At 39.9% G+C, this 16,543-nt stretch overlaps 2 protein-coding genes across 3 annotated transcripts; both read left to right on the top strand.

The window, feature by feature from the left end:
• The first annotated feature begins 2,884 nt into the window (after positions 1-2,884).
• On the top strand, positions 2,885-12,336 carry LOC116316265. Its single transcript, XM_031734794.2, has 3 exons — positions 2,885-3,007; positions 9,361-10,445; positions 10,919-12,336. The coding sequence occupies exons 2-3, from the start codon at positions 9,893-9,895 to the stop codon at positions 12,334-12,336; spliced, it is 1,971 nt and encodes a 656-aa protein (XP_031590654.2). The 5' UTR covers positions 2,885-3,007; positions 9,361-9,892.
• Positions 12,337-12,364: 28 nt separating this feature from the next.
• On the top strand, positions 12,365-15,721 carry LOC116316276 (serine/threonine-protein kinase PRP4 homolog). 2 transcript variants are annotated; one of them, XR_004199149.2, is made up of 3 exons: positions 12,365-14,258; positions 14,380-14,494; positions 14,955-15,721. XR_004199149.2 is itself a non-coding variant. In XM_031734817.2 (3 exons), the coding sequence occupies exons 1-3, from the start codon at positions 12,887-12,889 to the stop codon at positions 14,995-14,997; spliced, it is 1,476 nt and encodes a 491-aa protein (XP_031590677.2). In that variant the 5' UTR covers positions 12,365-12,886; the 3' UTR covers positions 14,998-15,721. The 2 variants fall into 2 exon arrangements, 1 of the variants encoding a protein (XP_031590677.2); XM_031734817.2 differs by having other exon boundaries at positions 14,380-14,440.
• The last annotated feature ends 822 nt before the right edge of the window (positions 15,722-16,543 follow it).

Genomic DNA, 16,543 nt, shown 5'->3' with positions numbered 1-16,543 from the left:
GTCTGAAGTACTTTGTTTTCTTTATTCTGCAGTTTGGCTATGAAACTGGAAGAAGAAATAAAATAACCTCATCAACTACAAGAAAAGCACAAAGCCTTTGCTATGATACTCAAAACTGAGCTCAGGTGCATCCTGTTTCCGCTGACCATCTGACATAAACTACACAAACAAGTTGTTTTTGTAAAGTTTTAATTTGCCCTTGCAAGGGGATCAATTCTGTTCTTAGCTATAAGAATAGAATAACAGTGAAGAGCTGCCTCGATGGGACAAGACTCGGCTGTCCATCTGCATCTAAAGGACAAAGGTCAATGTTCACATTCACATTCTGGACCCAATTTAGACACATTTTTGGTTTGCAGGGGACCTCTATTAAAGCACCATTAATAGGGAACCATCTGCTTCCCAAATCTCTACAAGATAGTGTATTCACTGCATGAGCCAGGTTGGGCATTAGGACTTTTGCAGATCTATATTTAGATTCATCTTTTGCATCTTTTGAACAATTGATGGCAAACTTTTCATTACTTAGGAACCATTTTTTTTTTCAGATACTTCCAGGTTCAAAACTTTGTTCGCTGTTCATATAAAGATTTTCCTGTTCTCCCTAGTCATCTATTTGTGCTAAACACTGTTTTGCTCAGTGTAAGATCCTACACCCTACTCATTATACTAAGGCCTGACTCACTAAAATATATAACCCAATGTCCCCGTTGTGTGATAGGCACTGTCATTCTTCTGCAAATTATGCTCATATATTCTGGCACTCTCCATCTTTGAGGGTTTCCTGATCTGGAGTCTTTGATGCCCTGTCCAAGGTAACTGGAAGAAATATTGTTCCAGATGCTGTGACTGTATAATTTGTGTATCATCAGCTTCACTCAATCTACATAAAGACTCGATAGCATTCTTAACTTTGTTGTCCAGGAGGCTGATCTTTTTGAGGTGATACTCTTCAGTTCCACCTTCTCATATGGACTGGGTTAAGGAAGCGTTCTATCATCTGAAGCTGGAGAAGATCAGACTGACCCTATCTGGTGCTGGGCACAAATTTATAAAGACTGGGAAACATTTTTTTTTCTTATGTTAACAGCACATCTTGTCCTGTTACACGAGCTTGTCTTGTGAGTGTATAACAAACCTTAATAATAATACTTGCTTATTATTATTGCTATTTTTTACTTCTTTATATTATTACTTTATATTAAAAACAGATTCCAGATCACCTTTTGTCTCCTTTCTGAGAGTGTTCACATGTTCCCTTAGTGCAAATGAATTCCCAAATCATTAACAAATCATTCTTTTAAAATGAATCAAAGTTTGGAAATGGGCCTGCACTTGTCTTAAAAAAAGATCTGGAGACTTTTTGATAAATGCATTAGTTTTAATTTGTTTCAAGTTTGCTGTTTCATGCATTTTTTTGTAACTTATTCCTTAAAATGCATTGCACAATTTATTTTGGTTTAGTTAGAAAAAAAAGACATTTCAAAACCTCTCAAAAACTCATGTATCAAATATGATAAAGTTGGTTTGAACAGGTTAAACTCAGAAAACTAGGAGTAAATGGTAAATTGTGTAAGTGGGTATTGGACTTCCTATTTGGTTGGACAGTACACATATAGCTGACAATGCCATTACACAAGGGAGTGTGTGCAGCTCTATATGGCTTAACAAAATGACCATGATATATTTTAAAAGGTACTTATAAAGTACTTTCTATATATTGAGAACACACAGCACTCTTCCAAGAATCATAGTGTCTAACTTAAGTGTTTCTGTCAAATTTAGACCAATAAATTTATTACACGACATAACAACGTTTCACAATTTTTTCAAAGCTTTAGTTATTGTGTTTACAAACAGAAAGACATACATGCATGCACACACACGCTACCAAAAACATAATGACCTTGGCAAAGGTGGTTAAGTCTGATTGTGTCATTGTCACCCATTCCTCCCTGAAGATTTGTTAAACCGTTAAGCCACTTTCTTTTCTTCCTGAAAAAAAAAATCAAAAATATCAGAAGGGGCAATAATACAAGACTATAAAGATCAACAGCAATTCAAAGAAAATATATATTTACAGATGAGTACTGCAAGTACTGCTTTTTATATCCCTCAATATGTAGCAGTGAAGAATAGAACAGATCTTTTTTCAGGATGCAGCATTAAACTAATGGGAATAATGTTTGCACTGCAGTAGGTCAAAGAAAATAACCAAAATCAAAGTTTCATCATACTTATAGCTTTTCAGCACATTTCAATCAGTCTGGAAAATTATCATGTAGACTGGATATTATTTACCACATCTTTCACATGCTTTTGGAATTCCACATCAGGGTTTCAGAAGTGTAATTTATCTGGATTATTGCACATGTAGGGTTAAAGGGAACGAAAAGGTGGAGTTGCAAACGCACATTTCATTAAAATGATAGGAAGTTAACAAGCAGAGCTGAGGTTAAAATATCATTTAGAATCATATATGGAAGTTAGTTATATACACCAGGATTACTGGTGTATATAACTAATAATATTCAAAACGAGGTGAATATAATAAGGCAGGAACCCAAAGAACACGATGCTTATTACTCCCTTGAAAAGAGAACATACAGGATTAAACCATGTACTCCATAAAATAGCAAAATACCCAACAGGTCTGTGTCTAATGTAATACACCAGAAAGCGTTAAACATGTATGGACCAATTGCACAAAGTATGTGGAAGAGAGACGAGAAGCACGCTGTGCTTCATCCACATGCCCTTCCCGTAGGTGGCGCTAATGCGCATGTCAGTCGGTTTTCCAGTCGCCATTAACGTCCGAAGAAAACGTAAAGAAACGGAAGAAGAAGGTTTAGAGGGAAAACAATTCTGACCAAGATGTAAGAACTTATTTGCCGTGGTACGTAAGTTTGCTGGTAGCAAGCATTATCATTGAATTTGATCTTTCATCCGTTGCACTGTTTTGTGTGCACGCTTCAAAGACGATGAGAATTGCATTGTGAAAAATGTGGTAAGGAGGAGCAACATGAGAACCTCGACGCTTTGGTTTTTTGACCTTTTAATTACTGTTCAGAAGATATAACACGCCTCTATTCGTATGTAACCCTGCGTGGCTAACGCGTGTTCTTAAAAAAAAAAAAGAAAAAAAGAAGAAGCTAGTGTCAATTAAAAAGTATAACGGGGTGTTAACGAATCACACACCCCCGTTAGTGTAGGTAGGTTGAGCCACAGTCTTTGTTCTTGAACATGTGACATATTCTTAATCTGAAATACGTAAGTCAAAAGTTGGGTTCCTCGTAACCACTTTAACTCAAATGGTTCCTGAACGTACTCACGGTTCCCCTGCAGTCGACCCACTCTATATGGGATATGACGCTTCGGGGAGCCCTGGCTGAAGGCGCCTCTATTCACAGCTACGATGACGTATGTCCCGATCGTCGCATCATCGCCCAGTGCTGTTAGATGGAGGCAGTGTAGGAAGTCTGTGTTACAGCTGGTCAGTGGACGGCTCTTGCTCGTTTTGTTGTTGTTGGTCCGTGAGCCAGCTGCGGAGGAGAGGGTAGTTATAACATATAAAAAGCTTAAGTGAAACAGTGTTAAACAATGAAAATTGTAACTACGCCCACTGGCTGTGCTACTTTTTTAAAATCTTTGAGGCTGTAATCAAATCTACTGTCTTTGCTTTGCATCTACTTGCAAAAGTAAAGCCATTCCTCTGTTTTGGAGACTTAGAGAGCGATCCATGCTTTCATTTCATCTTGCCTTGACTTTTGTAATACGTAGTCTTTATTCAGGTGTCAGTCTGAGGTCTGTTAGCTGACTGCAGCTACATTGGTTTGCACCCTCATACCTTTCTGATCTTTTGAACTGGTAGACTGTTTCAAGATCATCTGCGGACTGCTAAAGCACAGAGGAGGTCGGCCTTTGCTGTGACTGCTCCTAAAATGTGAAACAAACTGCCTCTTCACGTCAGGACCTCCCCAACATTAGACACTTTCAAAACATGTTTGAAAACCCACATTTATTCCTTGGCTTTTAAAGCAGAATGAGTTCTGACTACTTGTTCTTGTACTGCTTTACTGCTTGTTCTGACTGCTTGCTGTACTAAATGTACAGCACTTCAGTCAACAGCAATGTGCTCTATAAATAAATGTGACTTTGACTTTTGTTGTGGTTCACTCGTTGCCGGTGAACTCAAAATGCAGTCAGGATCTTGGAGGACTGCACAGAAGGGCATCTTGCCATGGGTAAAGACCCCTCTCCCCCCTCTGTCTGACACAAAAGTGTACATCCCTCAGTCTCTACCACTCAAAGGAGCGGTTGACACCTGCAGAGTGCTAATTTAGAATCATCTTGTGCATTTTTACTTCGATCCTTTTGGTATTCATTCCACATCTCTACCATCTGCCTTTGTGTTGTATGTCTGTCTCCAAGTCCAAAGAGCTCTAGTTTCATCTCATGTGAGAAAGGAAGTGCTACCAGTGTGTAGAATCTTTTTCCCAAGTTATCCTTAGCATACTTTAGTCTGGCTTCAAGGTGTTTCTTCTGCAGAAGTGTAGTTTTTCTTGCTCTGCATTCTCACAGTCTCTTCCTGTACAGTGTCCTGGTAATTGTCTTCGATCCATCTTAGTTTAACAAATGTCACACATTATCTGAAATTAATTTTAAACTTTTCCATAACTTTATTGTTCTACAGTAGTTAAATTACTTAGATGGGTTAGTTGTTGTTTGTTGTACCCTTTGCAGATTCATGAATTTGAATATATATTCAATGTTAGTCTGTAATGAAATAATCAAAATTTTTAAGCTAACAAAACCCTTAAAACTGAACCTTAAATACTTTTTTGTGAAATTTTGCTTATCTTTTGTTTATAAAATTGAAATTACATCAGAATTAACAACTTCGTCCAAAATGAGTTTTTCTTGCCATTACTGCTGTTGTTGCAGGAAAGTCGTCAGTATGACCACCACAGATGGTTCCAGAGAGTTTCTGGGAGGTTTAGCGTTAGTAAAGTATCTCAGTGTCTTTATAATATTTGTTAATAAAGTTTTAGTTTCTATCCTTAGGCAGGGAGGAATTATAGCATCGTCTGAGAATTCTAAAAGGCCTTTCACATAGAAACGGCATGCTCTGCGCTGGCTGCTGCGCTCTGCTTGTACGTCATTTTTTGCGCCCGCTCTATAGCTGCTTTTTTCATTAGTACCTACTAAGATCAGCTCAGCACGACTAAACTCAGATCGACTGGTTTTCCATTACAATCACCTAACATGCATGTTTGTTGTTATAGCAATGCAGCCAAGTGTCCCATGACGTAATTAATATGTGACATGAACCCTACAACAAAGGCGGGCGTCGAGGCAATAATATACCTGCTGCTCGATCTATGGCTTTTTGTCAGACTCGGGGGGGGACCACGTCGTTGTGTTTGTTTTGGGGTGTTTTTGCTTTTTTTGTAGCCATTTTCTCTCGTTGCCAGGTTTCAAAAATGGCAAATGAGACGCTCTCATGACTCATCGAATGACGCCACTGATCAGCCAATCGGGGGCATGCAGTCTGACTAGGGCTGCTCAATTAATCGAATTTTAATCTCGATTACGATCTGGGTTTTCAACGATCATTAAAAATGACTGAGCCGATTATTAGCACCTCCCTCGTGTTTTTACTCTCGCTGCTCCGTGTGGCAAATCGAGCGCGCGCCTCTGCGTTTCGAACACGCGTCACAACAATTAAGAGGACCCAAGAGGAAGCTCGGAAAGCTAAGCAGAAGTTATTTGGAGAGAGAGAGGATAATGGCTGCTGAAGAAAGAATGCCGTTGGTTGAAAAGAGGTAAAACGACTTCAGTGGTGTGGAAACCAATGTTCCTCTCTAAGCTGCGCACGTGCGCAATTGCGCACTGCTGGCACGGTCTCTGCGCACAGAAAATCTGCGTTGCGCACAAAAAAATCCTGAATTGAAATTAAAATTAAAACTTTAACAATTCTGTTTTGCAGTGTTAGTCAGTGAGTGACTGGCTGCTCCTGTATGGGATTAGAACGATGCCACCTTATCCTATAGTCCAGCCAATGATGCGATTCACATTCGTATATATGCAGCTAATCAACGTCGCTGACAGGCTATGACAGCGTCCCTTATGTGCCGACACGGTGTTTTAGCTAGCAAAATGGCAAATGGCGTGGCTGATGTGGAGTGAAGCCACATTAATGACAACGTGTCCAACCATTGGAGATGTGAGCAGGACAGACGGAACAACTGACGGAAAAAGTGTGGACTTTATACCAGTTTTTTAAATTGTGTTGATCGCCACGTAAAACCAGAGTTATGATAAAAATATCTGCAATGTTTGGTTTTCTTCCTGAATACTATCGTTGTTTATATTTATTTATGGCTGCTCCGGGAAGAAACGGTAAAAACGGCGATTTATAAGGAAAACGCTCGAAAGCACTTATAAGGAGGAAAACGCCGAAGCACTCACCACCTGTGAGCAAAAACAAAACCAAAAACCCCCACCCTTTCCTATTGGTGAAAAAAAGTACTGTGTCGACCAATCAAAAAAAGTGATATGGCAACGTGGCATCTAGTTGTTAAGAAACGGGGAAGTTTTAGGAGTGACGGCGGTGTTCTGAGATGTGAGAGATTTGAGACGTTTAGCGCAAATCTTGTGTAGTTAGTGTGTAGTTAGTGTGTAGTGTAGTCAATAGTTTTGTGTGTGTCAGAACAATGAGGCGGCTGCTGAATGTTACAGGTGTTACAGCAGTGATACATCTCCTGTTGTCAGGCCTGCAGGTATCAGGCTGTTGTTCTCCTTTATCTCATAGTGGACAGAAATTATTTTTTGGAGTGGCACAAATAATTTGTGTGGCATCAGATTTGATGCAGAACAGCTGATTGTTCTGTAAATAGTTTGAAATGTTTATTTAAAAACGCCTTGGCTGCATTAAAAAAAAAATAGCTGCAAAACACTTTGTTGTTTGCCAAACTGAGTTACTTTTTTGAAGAAGTAACTATATAATTAATTGCCCAACATTGGTCATTATATGCTGTATTTTGCAGACAGAGTTACAGACTCTCTCCCAGACCACAGACTCATAATACAAGTCAGAGCTTTATGAAAAAAAAGTTCTGTTTTCAAAATTGGAGTTCAAGTTATTTTTACTTCCTATAGTGTTAACATACTACACAGGTCAATGACTAGATTTTTTTTACATTTTCATTGTAAGTGGGCTAAAGCAGTTAATTAAAAGTAGTCTAACATAAATGTAAATGCTGTGATTTGATTATTTTAATAAACCATGTAACTTGGATGGATTAGATGCTGGCGTGACCACAGTGCACACGTCTGATGTCGCTCACAGTGGTCCAAGGGACGCTCAGGGAGTTTGTGTGTTCGCTCAGACACATGAAATATTTGAGGGAACATTGGTGGAAACATTATGGGTTCACGGAGTCAGACGTGGATCAAATATTGTGCAGTATTTTGAGTTCACTAAACATAGATGTTTACATTTTTCATTTATTTTTATATTGCAAACATTTGCACTGTAATCAGTATTTGCACACTATTTTATATTATTTTTTGACAATCTTTAAAGCCATTATTCAATACATTGTTATTGTTAAATAAATATCGTCAAATAATCGAGATCTCAATTTCAGTGAAAATAATCGTGATTATCATTTTTACCATAATCGAGCAGCCCTAAGTCTGACGATGTCACATTTTGGTACCTGCTCGGATCAATTTGGAACCCTGGCCAAGCAGATACTGTTTTAGTACCTGGTACCAGGTATTTTGACCTAACGGAAAACTCTAAAAATTGTGGCTGTGACAGAGTTACACCGTCCAGGGCCGCAGACAGCTGATCTGAGCGCATACACGCACCACCACCATTAGTTTCTACAATTGTCGCGCTGGGTTACCGTGGCTGCGCGTCTTTTAGTCAACCGGGCAGATAAACAAAAAAGGGGTGAGAGGTATATTTTGAGCGGCACAGAGGGTGGCCAACATATTTTTTTTGCTTACCTTTAATAAGGCCGGTCGCGTAGACTCTCCGTGATCGCCGATTATGCGAGTGGTTATGCAAGCCGATGGTATGGTGTTCCGGGGTTCAAATAGTGGGTTCGCGCGCGCTTGGAAAGGTCACATGAACTGCATTATTTTTGTTTGTGTTTTTTTTTTTTTTTTCCTTATTGTGAAACACTGTAGGCTGTCTGGAAGTGGCCATAAATGTGTGTATATATATATATATATATATATATATATATATATATATATATATATGTATTGTAGTAATACAGCTGGAAATAAACGGAGGAAAAATGAGTGTTTTGGGGAAATAAATGATAAAGGGATGACTATTATGCCTAGTGGGAGGGGCAATGGGGTATAAAGGGAGGCCGTCAGGGCCTACCTGGGCATTCTGTGAGATTTTACAGTGAGGGTAACATGCAGACTGGCTCAGCCGCTTGTTTTGTATATAGATGTTTGTTTTGAATTAAGTTAGTTGTTTATTTTCTTTGTAAATAATCTTTTGTGCACCTGGGAGGCCGGCAGAATAAATATCCACACTGAATGCTTCCTGACTACCCCTGTATTTGTTCGGGAGAAGTTTAGGAGAGGACCCCGCGACAGTGGCAGATCGTGGCGAGTTGATCCAAGTAGGCACTAATGAAAAAGAGGCTATGTACTAGATTGTTTGGGTTCCACAACACTGCTTTCCTTCCAAGGTCCCCAGAGCTGTTGAATGGAATGACTTACTCAAGGGCTTGGAGGGAAACTTGTGTCATAAAGTTCATTGAACTGCACAGAATCTTTTTGTTGCGTGCTTGAACTTAGTGTGACTGTAGTTTTCGTTACAATTGGTTGTGCGAAGGTACATCACAGTGCACAGCAGCATGCACGAGGACTTCTCGCTGGCACGCTTGTGTTGTGCTTTGCTCGGTGCTGCTGGAAAACTTCCCAGGATTCCAAGTTTATCCACTCTGCACAAAGTGCTCTGCCTCCTGTATTGTAGGTGTACACACAGAACACGATGAATGAAGGGTTAAAGGGTTTGTCTGTGCTACATACAGCTGGATCATGTTTGTTCCTTCTCAGAACATTGTGGACCTTCTGCTTGGTCATTTCTGATTTAATTTTATGGTCTAAAGTTTGGACATGTATCATGATTGCTGTAAAATTTCAGTTTCATAGATCAAAAATGTTTTTAAAAAATGGTCTATTGTTAAATATATGCAGATTTTTCATTTTGAGCTCTCCTGCCCCGGGGGAGTCTAATAATTCAGGTGAAGTATATATTAAAAGAATGTGCATCTAGTCGCCTAATTTATTTATTTACTCTCATTTATTTGTCTTGTTTCCTAGACAAGAGGAGTGCTTAACTGAAGTCATCGTTTGAAAGACTGCTCTTCAGGCAATACTTTCTGAATGTCCCAACAGCCAAGGAAGTCTCAGTGCTCCAGGACCTCAGGACAGCCTGGTTCACCTGACAATTGGAACTCAAATCAGGGTAGCCTTTGTGCATCTTGAAAAATCTGAAGTGACTTGTTGTCAAGAAAGCAGTGCACAATCCCCCCAAAATTCCATGGAATCCACTGTCTACAAAAATCACAATTGTGCACTGAATTACAGCACCCCAAACCCAAGGATTTTGCATTTAGTTTGTATAGCAGTGACGATCAAACAAAAAGAAATACTGGCTTGAGTTCATCAGCACATGTCCTTGTTTAACACAAATGAATATCCTCTCTTGAGAACTTCATAAGACATCCTTCTGGCAAAAGTGGACAGCTTGTGGAATTTTCCACTGAGACTTTAACTTCACATTTCCTAAAAGTTTCTAATATACAATGCTGGGCTGAAGCAAGGGCCGCTCCACTTCATAGAGAGATCCCAAATGTTTTCTTTACAAGATCAATCTTCTTCTGTACATGAGAACAAGGCCTCCACATCATCCCCAGTAATTTGCATCTCGCCCAAAGAGAAATCTGCTCATTTCAAATCTTCCAAGACTGAACCTAATGTCGATGATTTTTCAGAGGAAAAATGTTCTGAGAATCAGCAAGTGGGAACTTTCCTCCCCCAAGTTTGTGGACAGAAGAAACAAATCGTAGATCATTCAGAAGGAAATGTTTCCACCCCTTCTCAGCAGCTCTCCCCTTCTTCTCTCAGGAATCAGCCAGCCGAAGGTGAAGTCTTGGAAGCTAAAAAAACCAAAGCGATGACAAATGATGAACTTAATGACTATATCGAGAAGGAGGTTGCGTTAGTATGGTTGAATTTAAGAATGGAGGATTATACCGAGCGGCAAAGATTCAGCCCTGTTCTTACTGAGCAGTGCACTACTTCAACCGGACAAGAAGATGAAGTGAAGGAAAGCAAAGGAGCTGAGTTATCTCCCACGCCTAAAGAGAAATGTGATACATTTGCATCAGAGAAACATGTAGCAGGTACACTAAACTCTGCTGTTGACAGCTCAAGACATTTTCTTAAAAATTTGAGAAGTGTTTCAGTGTAAATTTTACCAGTATGAAAACATGACCTTGTTTCATGGGAAACCCCCAAAAGTTGATTTTGTCCATCTGGACGTGGCGTTTTCAGTGGGAGAAACGTTTCATCCAAGTGACTTCTTCAGTCTCAGCTGACTGCAGGTTTCCCCAACCTTAATGATCTAATGAACTGACCCCCAGCCCATTGTTCCTTCAGTGCTGCTAGTTTCAGTCATTATGCAAATGTACTGTTTATAAGATAGGGGAAACCTGCAGTCAGCTGAGACTGAAGAAGTCACCTGGATGAAACGTTTCTCCCACTGAAAACGCCACGTCCAGATGGACAAAATCAACTTTTGGGGATTTACTTACCTGGGTGATTGTGCATGGATCAAGACGTTTCATGGGTAACTTTCATCTCTTTACATCCACAGATTATCAACATGTCATCTTGGAGGTTGCTCCCACTTACATAAATAATGAAGCAGAGCATCCAGTGATTGTGACAGCAGTTTCTGGAGTCACCGTGCCAGAAGAGACTGAGAAGTACCCAGGATTAATGGTCAGCTGCAGTTCCTCACAAGGAGAGCGGGAAAGACTCAAAGAAACCCAAGGCACTGGAGATCAAGATGAAAATGTAAACAAACAGAAGAAGACTGAAGACCAAGAGTATTGCCATGTTGAATATAAGGACGCAGCTGCACTTTCCAGCCTAGATTCAATAACTGTTAAAACTGACTATACACAATTAGTCTCTGTGGGGGAGCAATCGGTGTGCAGCCAAACAAGTTATTATAATGTGGAGAAGGATGCAACTGGTGTGTGTCTACAAGCAGGTTTAAGCATATCTATTCCTTTGAATAAAGTCAACAAAAGCACCCCTCCATCTAGACCTGAAGGTGTGGATACATTCTTTGCTGCAGGTAGAAATGATCCAGAATATCAACAGAGTTCAGTCACTGAAGAATTATCAAAGTCGGGCATGCATCTTTTAAACACAAACCAAGAGGAAGTAAGGTTTGAGGACCCTTTATATGAAGATATAAGTGAAGATGAGAATCCAGAAGTTGATAATAATGATGAGGAGCTGCCTTCACCTTCATGTGAAGTGTCTGAAGCCAGTATTACGCAGTCTGGAGGTGTGCAGAGTCAGGCCAAGATTCCAAAGAACCAAACACTTGGCATAGCACAACATTGCTCTTGTCCATGTTTTGTTGAAACGGAGGATGGGTTTGAACGTTTATTATGTCCTAAATGTGACAGTGAGAAACATTTAAATTGGCAAGCAAGCTGCTCTTTGAGCCCCCTTTCTGATGCACAAGACCAAGAGGAGACTGATGAGGACGATGATTGGCTAGTTATGCCTATTAGCGTGTTAGATGTTAAATGGGAACCAGCAGATGAAGGCCAGGCTGACCCAGAAACAGTTTCACAGCATGATGGTGAGGATGAAGACCAGGTGAAACAAAGTGACACAAATCCAGCTGTCTGTGAGGTACCCAGATCTGTTCCAAACCATGTACCAGCTTCTGCTTTTTCTATGATGGAGGTTTTTGACACACCTTCTCATCTAGCAAAAGTCATACAATCTAGAGAGACAATGCAACAATCCTTCATGGTGCCTTCTTCCTGGGGCACAACTGAGACAAAAGCTCATAGACCGCAAAATAGGGAATCACATAGTGATCCTGATGACAGTTGTGAAACTGAAGATAGTTCTGATTACTCTTCTGATTCAGGACGTAACTATCTGACAGTGTCCAAACAGTTGTTAAATAACCTGTCAGTGCCTGCATCAGCAGAGAAAAATGACTCTGATTCTGAAAAAAAGAAAATGAAGACCATGAGATGACAAATTTACAACAAAGTCAAACGGGGACAGAAGCAAGCCTTCGGAAAAGGATGACATCATCAACCTTGATTCTGACACAGAGGATGAAGGTGTCCAAAGCTGTCCAGAGACAAAAACAAAGAGATTGTTCTCTGTGTGCATAGAGAATAGTGGAGCTGCCAGCCTTAATCAACTGAAGAAACCTTCTCCTGAAACTGTTGATGGTCAATGCAGAACTGTGAAAGGAAACTGTCAAACCAATGGACTTAAATCTACATTATCCAGATGTTGTAACGAAGTGATCCAGAGTGGGAACTCTGACCTTTCACAAAGGACAGAAAAGTGTAATAATACTGGATCTCACCATGGTATAAAAGCACAAAACATTTCAGATGACCCAAGTGTTATAGTAATATTTGACAGTGATGATGAAGAAAAACAAAGCAACAGACAGGTAAAGAGGAAAGGTGTATTCTCTGAGCCAGCGAGTGGAGGCAGTACTTCATGTGGAGAACAAGTGAGGGATATTGAAAAGAATAGAAGTCCTAAAGCAAACAATAGAGAGCCGAGTATGCCTTGTGCAGATTCACCAAAGTCACAGCATCAGCCCAAACCTCAGCAAACACAGATAAAAGAAAAGAAACAGGATGTAACCTTTAGCCAATCAAATAGTATAAAGAAGAGAAAACTGATTAAAGTTAAAATGACTCCTGAGCGTGTTCAACAAAACGACAACAAACAGACTACTTCAAAAATCGTGGAACAACATCGTGATGATGCACAAAATAGTCTTTGTGCCAGCCAAAAAACCCAAATGAATTTATCATCAAAGAAGCGCTCTGAGAGGCAGTCTGTGGACACGGAGGTAGACATCACTAAAGCTCACCATCACCATGTTCAACAAAAGGCGCAAAGGCAAACCTCAGAAACGGTGCAAAGAGAAGTAGAAAAACACCTTAACAAAGAGGAAAGAGAGACTAGAGTTCTCTCGTCAGAAACGGAGGACAGCGACGATACCTTGATTTATATACAAACCAGTCCACCGTTCATGGACTGCCCACGCAAGAACCCCCAATCTGCAGACAGGGGCATGGGCTCCATTTGCCATCAGCATGTTGAACAAAAGGCCAGTGGACATATGACATCAAACACAATGGACAGGAAGGTTGAAAGAGACCTGAAGAAGCAGAGGAGAAAGACTGGAGTTCTCTCGTCTCAAACTGAGGACAGCGATGATACCTTAATTTATGCACAAGCTAGTCCATCCTGTTCTGATAGCGAGGATGACTCCACTATGACTCCTGTGATTCCTCGCTTTGTTGTTCAGAAGTCTTCTCCACCTAGTGAGTCCCTTAAACTTCTAAAACAGTCTACAGTCCAAAGGCGAGGCAAAAATGAAACCCAGGCGACTCCAGAGACCCATACAGAAACCAGCAAGACTGACTCTAAAAAGAAGAAACAACAAGGGGCTGAAGGAAAGCTTGTATCCAAACCAAAGCCTATAAGTGACGCACACCATACAGAACCATTCTCTAGGTCTGCCCATAGCTCATCTAGTTCCAGGCAATGCTCGTCCTCATCCAAACTACAGCGAGCGAACTCTGACAGAAACGCTTCAACATTAAATCGGTCTCGCAGTCCTACAAAGGGCCCGCCATCTTCCACATCCATGCAGTCATCAGCAAAGGAACAAGTGTTCAGTGACTGGCGAAAAAGCTTTGTGCCAACCAGGAGAGACCGAAAGAGTAGTCTGGAGAGTAACCTGAGAGCAAGGAACAATTACGAGTCGCTAAGGGAAGCCAGAGCTGGACCAAGTCAACGTGACAAGCCACACAAACGGAGACACAGCTCCTCTGAGTCTGTACCTCCTCTGATGAAGAGGCCCAAGGATGAAGCCATACAGATAACGAGGGCCAGACATCAGGACGCTCCATTAGAGCAAAGTGTGTACTTTTGAAGTCTCTAAAATGTTTTTAATTGATTTGATTCATATATTAATAATAGTCAAGTTCAAAATTATTATTTTAAATATGTTTAATCTTGACTGCATGTTTCTAAATGTAGGATATCCTGTGAGCAAAGGCTACAAGTGGAAGAATGAAACAAGCTTCATGGCCAACAAAAGGTGATGCTCAACATTTAATATTGACTGCATATAAAAGATGGGACAAGCTTCCAGGTATGAACAGTGAAACCAATACCAAAATCCCTCTAACTTTCCATTGGCCAGCAGAGAGGAGTAACCTTTGATTGTTTCGACATATGGGAAAACTGCCTTGGCTCCGGTCTCTGAGTATTTAATCTGCTGCTGAATTTGACACCGCTTTGTTAACTCGTGCTCAAGTCCAAAAGGTTTATTTAACAAATTTAATGTCCATGTAAAATCACTAGTATTAGTTAGTTTACAGGTTGAATGAGGCCATGTCAAATATAATGTGAAAATTGTGGTCTGGGCTTAATATGTCTGGTTTTAAACAGCTAAGATAACATGAATATGCTTAGCTTGAGGCTTCACAACAGAGCTTGACTAAAGAGTCATTGATACCTTGCTATTTTTGGGGTTTTTTTTAAGTCAAAGCAATGCAGTGTACAGTATGACCAGGTTTTCTGACGTGTGTCCTGTGTTTCACTGTGTGCAGACCAGGGGAAAGGTACAGCTCCTCTCCGAGACCTCACCACTGAAGGGGAAAAACGCTCTGCCAAAGAGGCTTTCTGTTGTTTTTGTTATGACTTGTTCTGTGTTTGATTTAATAAAGCACTTGTGTAAAACAAAGTGACATTACATACAAAACTATAAAATGTTCAGCATTTTATGTGTTGTACTTGCTATATTATATACACTCAAAAAATACAGGAACACTGAAGTCACACACCAGACAATCTTGAAAATTAAAGTTGGAAATGGGATGGAAACTAAAGTCATCAACGTTTTGATGGGTCCATTCTCATTCTAAGCAAAAACTGACTTGTTCCCTTATTTTCTGAGCAGTATACAAACATTATTCTTTGTTTTCTTTGGAAACAGAAGTGCCTGTATGAAAACCCAACATGCAGCTGTTTACTGGTTTTGCTCTGAATACTGTTCATACTTGAATCTTTGTAAATAGTTTGTTGTATTTTTGACCTATTCATTTATAAGTTTTTTTTTCTTACTCGGAAAATTCTATGCACCACTTAAAATAGCTGTGTATTTAAAAAAAAGCAACCTTATTACAAGACGTATTAATAGATTCTCAATTGTTTGCCTTCTGAATGTGTTTCACTGGATTTTAAATGCAGTATTATGCTCCCTCTGTTTAAGTGATGTTCCCCAGTGCCTATCTTGAGTCCTAAACCCATCAGAAGGTTTCAAACCGCTGACAGGTGAAATGAATAAAAGTTGTTACAATGTTCTACTAGAAAAACATGGGCCCTGTTATTTGTGTGGTTATTTCATCATGTATTGCTCACCTACGGTTGGGGAAATAAGTATTTGATCTGTTGCTGAATTTGTTAGTTTGCTCACAAAGAACTGAAAAGTCTCTTATTTTTATTGTAGTTTTATTTTAATAGTGAGATAGGGAATGTCTGTAAAAATATAGGAGATTCTTTGCATAATCACAGAGAATAGGGATGTAAAATCCATAGACATGGACATAGCGATAGACAGGAAAACCGCCCCAAAGCATATTTCCATGTCTGTGCTTTGCTGTAATGTAATTTGGGGTCATACTCTGCAGGCCGGTTGTCAAGTCCAGAAAGAGCAAAAAAATGAATAAAAACAACTGGCACAAAGGAAGCCGTTCAAGTCCATTTTAAACCAAAACTTGCACCATAACCTGCACCCGACCAGGTTATGTGGTAAATATAATGCTTTATTTGTCTACACCCTGTAGGCACTTTTTCATAGAACTGCAATAAACCGTTGCGAAATCGATCAATGTAGAGCAGTGAAACAAACCACGGAGGCCCCAGAAAAGTGCAATCAAACGGTGAGTTTATTAGCACAGGAGAAGAAATATCAGCATGAGTCTCCTTACAAAAATACACTGGATGCTGGTTTTATAGCACTGAGGATCGTGCCACCACGTACGTCAATTACAGATTAAAAATACATTGTGTACAGTCATTGTTTACAGACAATGGTACATCTTGTACATCTTTAATGGCTATAAACAGACATATAACTTCTCTTTTCTATAACACCTTCCAAATAAGGCAATAAACTTCAAACCCCCAGGGTCTCTGA

The sequence above is a fragment of the Oreochromis aureus genome, linkage group 17 (genome assembly GCF_013358895.1).
Source record: "Oreochromis aureus strain Israel breed Guangdong linkage group 17, ZZ_aureus, whole genome shotgun sequence".
In the NCBI taxonomy this organism is placed as follows: Eukaryota; Metazoa; Chordata; class Actinopteri; order Cichliformes; family Cichlidae; genus Oreochromis; species Oreochromis aureus.
This window is presented reverse-complemented; position numbering and strand designations above follow the sequence as displayed.